Source organism: Grampus griseus, assembly GCF_964374135.1.
Source record: "Grampus griseus genome assembly, chromosome: 8".
NCBI classification, from domain to species: domain Eukaryota; kingdom Metazoa; phylum Chordata; class Mammalia; order Artiodactyla; family Delphinidae; genus Grampus; species Grampus griseus.
Genome location: NC_139002.1, coordinates 98,519,025 through 98,529,564, shown reverse-complemented (window position 1 = coordinate 98,529,564; position 10,540 = coordinate 98,519,025). Strand labels below are relative to the sequence as shown.

Here is a 10,540-nt window from a genome sequence, read left to right as displayed (position 1 = left end):
TTTTCTTTCCAGAGGACATTTGAAAATGTGTGGAGACATTTCTGAGTGACACGATCTGGGGAGGCACGGTTGACATCTAGTGGGTAGAGATCCAGAGATGCTGCTGAACTTTCTACAAGACACAGGACTGCCCCTCCCCCAGCCTTCAACAAAGAATGATTTGACTCCAAATAGTAATAGTGCAAGGGCTGATCTAGAGCCACAGCATAAAGGAAGGAGCATAAGTTTTTCACATATTAAAGATAAGAAAGAGATGGAGAGGGAGAAGGGGAGTGAGAGAGAGGGAGAGAGTGAAGGAGGGAGGGTGTGAGAGAGAGAGAGAGAGAGAGAGAGAGAGATGGGGTGGGTAGAGCATGTTGGGAGCCCCAAAGACTTAGAAATCTCAGTTCCCCCACTTCCTGCATAACCTTGGCAAGTCACTTGCCCTCTCTGAATCTCATTTTTCACATCTGTGCCGTAGGGCTAATCATACGTTCTCATGGGACTGAGGTTAGGAAGGTGAGGTTTCAAGGATGTAATGCACAGAAAGTACTTGGTCTAGAGAAGAGCTCAGAAGGACTGAGGCTCACCTTCATCTCCTACCTCCGCTCCTGTGGCCTCCCTCTCCCTGGGATTCTCCACTTCATTTGCTGGAATATTGACCAGAGGAAGGCTGCTCCTATGGCTAAAGAGTATTGTTCAGACTGGGACCCTTTAGGGGTGCTGATAACCATGCTAGGACAGTCGTCATCTGGGGCTTTCTCGAGCATACTAGGGTGTTTGGGCACCTGCCTATGGCAAGAGGCAGGTCCCTAAAGTCCCAGCAGAGAGCAGGGCCCAAGGGTGGGAGGACTGAGCAAACCTCTTATCAGCTCCACTCTCCCGCCCCCCAGCCCAAGCCTGGGGCAATCGTCCTGGCTTCTTCCCACTTCCCCAAAAGCCCAGTATAAGGGTGGCCTCTGGCACCCAGCAGCCAGAGGCACTGAGAGTGGGGGCTCCAGACTCTGGGGACGTAAGTGCCCGCTCGGCTGCCCGGGAAGGAGAGGTCCAGGGCTGGGGGAAGCAGGACCCTATATGGCAAACATCCTGGAGGCCTCTCCTTAGGACCATAATGGCCACTATCCTTCCCCTTTTACCCCCAGTGTGAGTGAAATTGGCCCTCAGTGTGAGCAGACCTGTTCCCATGGCGGCTAGCATCTGAGCTGAGTGCTGCCCCAGGGAACAGTGATGGAGCTCTCAGGAAAAAGCATCTTTTGTACTTGAGCGGACAACCCCCTGTTCTTTTCTTGATTCTCCAGCTCAGGGTCTGTTCAGTCGGGGAGAAGGAAGCGCTCTTGTTTGCCCTTTAATCCACCAGTTAAGCAAACACTGCATCTCCACTGTGTGCCAGGGGCCGTGCAGACACGTGAGAAGTCCCCAAGGAGGGAAGGTGAAGTTGTGTGCCTGTCACAAGACTGAAGGGATATGAAATGCTCCCTGCTTCTGCCCCTTCTCCTGCTGGGGACAGTTTCTGCTCTTTATCTGGGTAAGTCCTCCTCTTCCCTCCTCATCCATTTTTCTCTTTTCTCTTCTTTCCTGCATCCGTTTTTGCTCTTGTGGGCCAGGGCCACAGCCTCTCCTCTTCAGTTGACCCAGCCCACCTCTAGTTAGATTTCTCCTGGACTCAGAACTGTGACCTGAACTTTCCTGAAGGAAAAACCCCCACCTGTGAAGATGAGGGCTTCTCACAGGTGCTGCCTCCCACTCCCAAAATACCCCACATGCGGTGTCAGCCAAGTTCTCATGCCTTTGGGTGTGTGATGCAAGAATTCTGGCTTGCCCAACCCCCAAGGGGTCCTTCCCGTCTTGGTTCCAGATGGCGTCCCTAGGAAGGCTGAGTGGGGCCATCAGAGCTGTCCGTGGTCCTGGAAGAACAGAGAGCCCGGCCTGATGGCAGGTTACCTCTTCTTTCCAGAGAATGCTGCCTCCCATCTGGGCAGCAGAGAGACACAGGCTGACCTGAGCCAGGATCTGGAAGGTTCGGGGGAACAGGAGGGAGAGCTGGCCCTGAATTATGGAGCGCTTGAGTCAGAGGGAGAGGACGCTGTGGCTTCCAGCTATCAAGATGCGTTTGAGGATGAGGGGGCCATGGAGTCAGACCCAGCTGCCCTGGACAAGGATTTGCAGTGCCCTAAGGAAGAGGACACAGTTCAGCTTCCAGGCAGCCCTGGGTGCAAGACCAGCCGCTTCCTGGTGGTGCGGACCCCGAGCAAGTTTTGGGATGCTCAGGTAAATGGCAGGGAGGCTACTATGGGGGACCAGGTGGAGGAGACAAGAGTGGAGCCAACCTTCTGTTCCCTATCATTTGGACTAATGGCTCTCCAGGCCGAGTATGCATCAGAGTCTCCTAGAAGCCTCGTTAAAACACAGATTTCTGGGCCCCATCTCCTCAATTTCTGATTTAGCAAGTCTGGGGCTTAAGAGTTTGCATTTATAACAAATTCACAGGTGGTTATATTGTCGGTCGGGAGACCGCACTTTGAGAACCACTGGTTTAGATAAAAAGCTTTGGTATAAGATATGCCTGTGCTAAATCCTGGCTTTGCTTGTCGCCAGCCATTTTATTTGGGCAAGTCGCTTCACCTCTCAGGGCTCCTGTATCTTCATTTGTAAAACGGAGGTGTATGGTACCACCGCTTAGAGTTGTGGTGAGGATTTAAATAATACATGGAAAGTATTTAGAATAGTCCCTGGGTCATTGTAAACTCTCAGGGAATGGTGGCTGTAGTTATTCTGAGTATTATTATTCTTTTCTGCAAGAAGTTCCTGACACCAGATAAAGGAACAAGAGACGGGATTCAGGGGGGCAATAGATCCCTGATTTCTGACTTGGAAAGGGATGAGGGGGTCTCTCCTGGAGACTCAGGGACTTGAGAGAAAACAGTGGATTTTCTACCCCACCTCTTCTCTCTGCAGGATACATGCAGGAGGTGCTACCGAGGCAACCTCGTCTCCATCCACAACTACAGTTTCAACTATCGCATCCAGAGCGGGGTCAGTAGCATTAACCAAGGACAGGTCTGGATTGGAGGCTACAAGTGCTGGGTAAGCGAGGAGCCAACTCCCAGGTACACGAAGGTCTTTCTGATTGCCTCAAGGGACCACCTGCTGGCATTAAGACTCATCCAGCAGCTGAAGCTGGCTCATATCGGCTTAGGAGAACTGATGATTGAGTGCCTCTCTTCCTAACTCCATGTTCAGTGGCTTCATGCTTGTAGCTTGAAAGCTGCCATGGTGGATGTATTTACACCAAGGAAATTGACAATTATTACAAATCAGGTTTCTTTCTTCCCTCTAGCCTCTCACCTTCCCCCAAAGCTGGTTGTTAAACGTTTACCAGCACACTCCTGGCGTCAGGAGATAGATTCTATATCTAGTTTGGTCCCTTACGAGCTGAATGACTACCTCCAAATTTCAGTTTCCCCATCTCTAAAGTGGGGTCCTTCTCTCAGAGTGGCCTTGGGATTGTGGACAAATAAGGGCCATTATATTTGCTACTCAAGTGTGGTTCACGGACAAGCAGCATCAACATCACCCGGTAGCTCATTAGACATGCACGATCTTGGGCCCCGTCCCAGAACTCCTGAATCAGAATCTGCATTTTTCACTAGATCCCTAGGAGATCTGTGTGCACAGTGAAGTTTGAGAAGTGTGATAGCCGGAAGTGATGCTTGCTCTTCCATTGCCATTGCCTGCGAACCCTCAGGGATGGGTCTCAACGGTATCCTAGCCAGGTGGGCAGTGAGAGGAGATTATATATACAGTGTTCAGGAAGGGATACTCAGTGGGCTTTCCGGAGACCCAGAATCTGTCTGTCTCTCTGGACCTCCGCCCTCTGACCCAGCCTCTCTCTTCTCTAGTTCACGTGGGGCAACAATTTTCGCTGGACTAATGGCAGTAGCTGGAACTTTAGTTACTGGGCCTCAGAGCAACCTTGGAATGGGAGTGGCCGTTGTGTGGCCCTGCGCACCAAAGGTGAGGGGGCCCGGGCACCAGGACAAGGGGAAGGGGTGGCAAGGTGGACTCCCACACATGTCCCTTTGAGCTGCCTGAACACACCTCCCCAAACCCACACCCTCCCTCCAACTGGAGAACCAATGTCCCTGTCTGTGAGGAGGGCTGATAGGTAGGGATGCCTCAGAGCAAAACCAGGTGATGAGGCTCCCGGTCCAGGGGCTAGATGGGGACTCCCCATCCTCCCAGGCAAAGCTAGGCTCAGGGCCTGGGGACTCCTTTCCTTCCTCTGATATGATGGCGACAAGGAGTGAATATGGGACAGATGGGAGGAACAGATGTGAATGTAAGGTGTGGATGATGGATGAGGTGAAGATGCGGGAATTAAGGATGGCTGACTTTGCCTGCTTTGAACAGCACGGCTGCCAGATGTGAGGGAACTTATTACAGTGGCTGGACCATACGGGTTAGAGTAAGATGGCTGAGATTCACACCCCAGCTTTGCCACTTGCCAGCTGAGACATGGGCAAGTTATCACTCCCACTAAGCCTCAGTTTCCTCATCTGTGAAACGGGAGCGATGATAGCACCGACCTCTTGGAGAGTCGTGAGGATTAAACGATAGCCCATGTAAAGCACTGAGCACATTGCCTCTGCAAGGGAAGAGATCAATGGCTAGTCCGGACGTGTGGGAAATCTGTGGCCATCGGATCATGACTACGGCAGGCAAAGATGACATATGAGGTGCCTGAGGAGGGGACGAGGGAGCACAGGCCACACTCAGGTGGGCAGCTGACATCACTGTGCTCTCTACCGCTAGGGGGTCGGTGGCAACGAGCTCCATGCAAAAGACGTCTGCCCTTCGTCTGCGCCTTCTAAGCCAGAGGCACGGAGATCCTCCCTCCACGCCCTCCTGGTGGCCTCTGTCCTACCCTTGGCACTTGTCCCCAGCCTCTCCGGATCATAAAGTCAGACTTCCAACAGCATCTCCTGACTCTTGTTTCTTCATTGAGCACTTCAGAGGAGTTGGACTCTGGGTTGGAAAATCCTGGAAGCATTCACTCCGGTTTCGTGGGGAGTGGAGTGGGACTTTAAGGAAAGTAAAAGATGTTGGAGTAGGGCGCCGGATCGGGGCGGGGGTGTGGGGGGGTGCGGGGCGCCGGGGTGTGTCTGCAGCGCCACCTGGGGGCGGAGCGCGTACCGGGAGGCGGTCCTTTTCGTTCCGGCTCTGAGGATTCCCCCCACCCCACCCCGCGCGCCCCACCTGCCCCAGGTCCAGGGAGGAAGAACTCCTTTGGTGAGGGGGTGGGGAACTGACCCTGTTGCTCTGTTTGGATTCTGTAAGGTGTGCGGGGCGGGGTGGGATTGGCGGCTTTCCAAAATGGAGGCTCTGTGGCCGATTCAAGAATTGGATGGACCATTGAGGTCCCACCTGGGGTAACCACGTAGGAGGGAAGAGAAAGTGGTCTCTCGGGGCAGCCGGCTTCTCGAGACCTGTGTCTTTTTCACTTATGATAATGGCCCCTATTTTCCACTCTCCCAGCCACCTGTGTGTGAGTTCAGAGGCCCCAACTTCTTCTGAGATGGTTCCCCACCCCATTCCCAGGAGGGTGGCTGTCCTCCTCACTGGGCCCCGAATCCTTCATCACCTCCCCGGTCCCCAGCCTATCCCCCCTCCCTAGAGGGGCCGCATTCTCAGGAGGGAGCTGCCTCTCATCCCAGGGCCTTTTTAAAGAAACAATTATTTTTTTTTAACTTTTATTTTTGGCTGAGTTGGGTCTTCGTTGCTGCGCGAGGCCGTTCTCTGGTTGCAGCGAGCAGGGGCTACTCTTCATTGCGGTGCGCGGGCTTCTCAGGCTCTAGGCGCGTGGGCTTCAGTAGTTGTGGCACACGAGCTCTAGAACGCAGGCTCAGTAGTTGTGGCGCACGGGCTTAGCTGCCCTGCGGCATGTGGGATCTTCCCAGGCCAGGGCTCGAACCCGTGTGCCCTGCATTGGCCGGCGGGTTCTTAACCACTGCGCCAACAGGGAAGCCCCTCATCCCAGGGCCTTGGGGCCAAAGTCAGGGCATCTGTAGCTGTGTGGCTCCAATGCTGGTTCTACAGTCCCAGGTCTCCTCTGCTTCTCCCATTTTCTCAGATCCTGGGGACATTGAGAGAGAACACCGTTGCTGCTCTTAACTTTGTTCCAGGCTGGGCTCCAGGAAGGATCTGGGCTTGATGAAGCGAGAAACTCAGACTGGAAACTGGGTATTCGGAGGACAGAGAGCCCCGGGTTGTGAGAGAGAGAGAGGGATAGAAAGAGAGACTTCTTGGGGGTGTAGTTCTACATGGGGCACAGGGAGAATGTACAAGTATTTCTGGGGGCGCACACATACCCGTGTGTATATGGATCTTGGTGTGCACAAGAGTCAGGCTTTGGATACCTGTGTGTATGTGAATCTATATCTGTAAATATGCATAAATCTGTGTGTGAGTCAGCGTGTGTTTATGTGTTGTGCGCACGTTTTATAATCTCTGTTTATGGATATGCCTGTATGTCCGTGTCCATCTTTGAGTGTGTGTATCTGTGTAGCTTTGTACCTTATACTCCTGAATCTGTATATGCATACATATGTGTGTACCGCTGTGTCTTTGGCCAGTATCTTTGGGAGTATGTGTACATATCAGTGTGTCTGAGCATATCTGTGTACAGGTCTACCTTTGTGCATGTATGTGTGTGTGTATCTGTACAGCTATCTGATGAAATGTGGAGTTTTTTTTTTTTAATAGATCTTTATTGGAGTTTACTTGCTTCACAATACTGCGTTAGTTTCTGTTGTACACCAAAGTGACTCAGTCATATGCATACATATGTCCCCATATCCCCTTCCTCATGAGCCTCCCTCCCACCCTCCCTATCCCACCCCTCTAGGTCATCGTAAAGCACTGAGCTGATCTCCCTGTGCTATGCGGCTGCTTCCCACTAGCTAACTATTTTACATTCGGTAGTGTATATATGTCGCTACTACTCTCACTTAGCCCCAGCTTCCCCCTCCCACCCCATGTCATCAAGTCCATTCTCTATGTCTACATCTTTTTTTTTTTTTTTTTGATTCCATATATATGTGTTAACATATGGTATTTGTTTTTCTCTTTCTGACTTACTTCACTCTGTATGACAGACTCCAGGTCCATCCACCTCACTACAAATAACTCAATTTCGTTTCTTTTCATGGCCGAGTAATATCCCATGGTATATATGTGCCACATCTTCTTCATCCATTCATGTGTCAATGGACACTTAGGTTGCTTCCACGTCCTGGCTATTGTATAGTGCCGCAATGAACACTGTGGTACATGAGTCTTTGAATTATGGTTTTCTCAGGGTATATGCCCAGTAGTGGGATTGCTGGGTCATATGGTAGTTCTATTTTTAGTTTTTTAAGGAACCTCCATACTGTTCTCCATAGTGCTTGTAGCAATTTACATTCCCACCAGATGTGGAGTTTTGGGAACAGAAAATCCAGTTTTGCCAGATGTGCTTTGTTTCTAAAGATGCTGGAGTTGATGGAGCAGGACAGGATCGGAGAACCCCAGGGGAAGTGGCTGGTGGTGAAGCAGCAGGGTTGAGCCCCTCGAACATGAGCAGGGCTCTGGCAACAGGAGGAGGGGCCTTGACATTGCTATGAACCTCACCTGTGCTGGGCCCCGGGAACTGCCTCTAGGTGAGGCCTGTCCTCAGTAGACTCTATCCATCTGCCTTCGATAGAGATTGGGTCAGGGAGCTCCTAATCACAGCATGTCAGTCTCCCCAAGGGCATGGAACGGGAGCTGCCTTGAGGTCAGGCCCCTACCCACGTCCCCGCACTGTGTACTGCAACAAGCTAATCTTGATGCTGTACTTCTAAAAGAAGCAGAAGCAGTGGGGGGTGGGAAGGATGAGCTCTGCACAGGTAGCTCTGGGACTGGTATTTCTGGGAATTGCTGAATGGCAAGCCCCCTCTTATCAGCCTCCACTTATCTCCTTGGTGCGGAATGGGCTCTAGCTAATCCCAGTAACCAAATATACTGCCAGCCAAGGCCAGAGGTAGAGGGAGGGAGGAGAAAGGGGTGGGGTAGGGTGGTGCTCAGACCCTTCCAGACTGAAGCTTGCTTGAGGCAGGCCAGGGTAGAAAAGATGTCCTTCAAATATCCAGTGCTGTCTGTTAGTGGGCCTCAGCTTCAACCATTATATATTCTTTCCTTTGGCTGTTTAAGGCCTTTCAGACTTGAAGCCCTTGATTAAAAAGCAAATATTCTTAGGACAAGAAACTCCTGAGTGTGTTGTCTATTAATACCTCTGGAAGATTGATTGGTAACTTGCCGAGAACAAGGTTTTGTGAGGAGGAACACAGAAGGGAAAAATGTGTGTAACTGTTAGTGTGCATGGGCGGGGGGTTGTGGAGAAGAAAAGCTATTAAAAAGGAGATAATGAAGCAGAGAGTGCTGTGCTCACAGTTTTCTCTTCCTGGGGACCTAGGAAGACTATATTCCCCAGTATTCCTTGCTCTGGAATAAACCTGGGCTCTGCAGCATGATACTGAGTCTGGCCAGTGCAACGTGGTTGGATGTGATATAAACGCCAGACCTGGCCTTTATATGATCCCCTATGATCATCCATGATCCTCCAGTTCTCACTTTCCTTGCCACAGTGACCTGGGGGTCCATGTATCTCAGATGGCATAGCTGCCAGGTGGAAGGGGCTGACTGACCTACGTTGTTGTATTAAATCCTGAGATTTCACAATTAACTTGTTACTGCACCAAAATCTGCTTTGGCCTAACACATGTAGAAAAGAGGGTGCCGACAGGTTTCTTAGTTTTTCCCAGGCAGGACAGGATCGGAGAACGTCCTGTCTCAAGATACGGCCCAGCAGTCAAGATCCCAGACTCTGGAGTCATAACGGTCTGGGTTCAAGTCCCAGCTCTACCACTTCAGTTTTAAAACCTTACTCAGCCTCAGTTTCTTCTCTAAAATGAGGGTTGAATGAAACAATGCCTGTCACACATTTAACTCATCGCTTGGCGAACGTTAGCTTTGATGCTGAGCTGTTAGGAATGAGCGTGGGTTTCAGGTCAAATGTCCGCGCATCGCAAATTTCTTCTTCGATTTCTAGGATTAACGACAAACCATAGCAAGCTTACCGGGGTTGGCGTGAGGGGTCACGTGATTGTGTTGGTGATCGTGCTGAGTACACGTGGCGCAGCGGAGGTGAGTTAGTTACTGGTATTACTACTGAGATCAGCCCTAAGTCTTGCACAGGGAGCCGTGACCTAGTTCAGCCGCGGGGAAGACAACATCGGGCTCACACGTCCAGGAGCTCAGGCTGGGGATGGGCTGGCAGTCTCAGGACGGGCTGATGCGCCCGTACGAGGACCACCCCAGTCTGGAGGAAAGGGTCCCTGCGGGACAGAGCTGCCTCTGTCTCCTCCTCGGAGAGCATCCCTGTGACCCCAGCCTCAGCCCATCCTCCCGAGAGCTGGATTCACTGGGGCTCCTGGTGGGAGAGCTCAGCACTGCCTTCACTGATGTCTCTGCTGGTCAGATGTCTGGATGCTGCCTGATTCCCTAGGCCACCCATGGGGAGGTGTTACCCCATCCTCTTGAGGATGGGGCTGGGGGTGAAGGCAGAGTGGAGAAAGGGGTGATGGGCCTCATGTGGCATCATCTCACCGCTTCTCTCCCTGGGGTGGGGGATCAGAGGGGTTGGGCCTTCCTGAACTACCCCCCAAGCTGCCCTGCGCCTTCTGTAGAGGGGCCAGCCCTCCATGTACAGTTAAGCTGGTCTCTGCTAAGGCCTGCGAGCCAACCTTTCCAAGGCATTTACCATGAAGCTAGTGAAACTTACACTCCAGGGCCACTCACCTGCCTGAGCCTCTTCTAATCCTAAAAGATGGCCCACGTTGCATATGCTTCAGGCTTCATAAAACCTGGATCTGCTCCTGATCTCTGCCCTGGTGAGATTTCTGGGCCTCCACTGTGGAAGAGCCCAGAAGGGGAGGGGGCGTCGGGGCAAAGGAAGACGGGGTGGGCTTGGCGTGCCCTCAGCAGCCTTCCCAGCTGCCTGTTCCTTCCTCCTTCCCTGAGTGGCGGGACACCTGGTTCTCTTTGGGCCACTAACTGTGTGACACTGGACGAGTCATTTTCCCTCTCTGGCCTCAGTTTGCTCATCTGTAAACAAGAGAATCAGACGAGATGGTTCCTAAAGCCCCTTTGGTTTCTGCCATTAGAGGACCGACCACCTCATTAGGGCCCCGCGGGGACTGGCCTGCTGACCGGCTGCTCGCCGGGCGTTGGGTCTCACCGGACCTTTCCGTCAACGTGTTGGAAGAGACTTGCTGATCTCCTGGAACAGGGCACCAGGTTGGGGAATCCCGGCCCGCCCTGGGGGAGCCTAATGGGGCTCCCGGAGTGAGGGGCCTGGAACATGCATGAGCACGTGGAGGTCCCAGAGAAATGAGAATGGGCTCTTCTCTCGCCTGGGGAGAGGGAAGGAAGACTTCACTGACAGTTACGCCTCCTATTCCCTTCTGAATTTGGGACCCACCCA

The 10,540-nt window shown here is 52.3% G+C and overlaps 1 protein-coding gene across 1 annotated transcript; it reads left to right on the top strand.

Moving 5' to 3' along the window:
- Positions 1-1,443: 1,443 nt before the first annotated feature.
- LOC309825597 (proteoglycan 3-like) lies at positions 1,444-4,850 on the top strand (the record flags this gene model as incomplete). Its single annotated transcript, XM_082659252.1, has 5 exons — positions 1,444-1,504; positions 1,934-2,247; positions 2,935-3,063; positions 3,879-3,993; positions 4,792-4,850. The coding sequence occupies 5 exons, from the start codon at positions 1,444-1,446 to the stop codon at positions 4,848-4,850; spliced, it is 678 nt and encodes a 225-aa protein (XP_082515378.1).
- Positions 4,851-10,540: the final 5,690 nt, after the last annotated feature.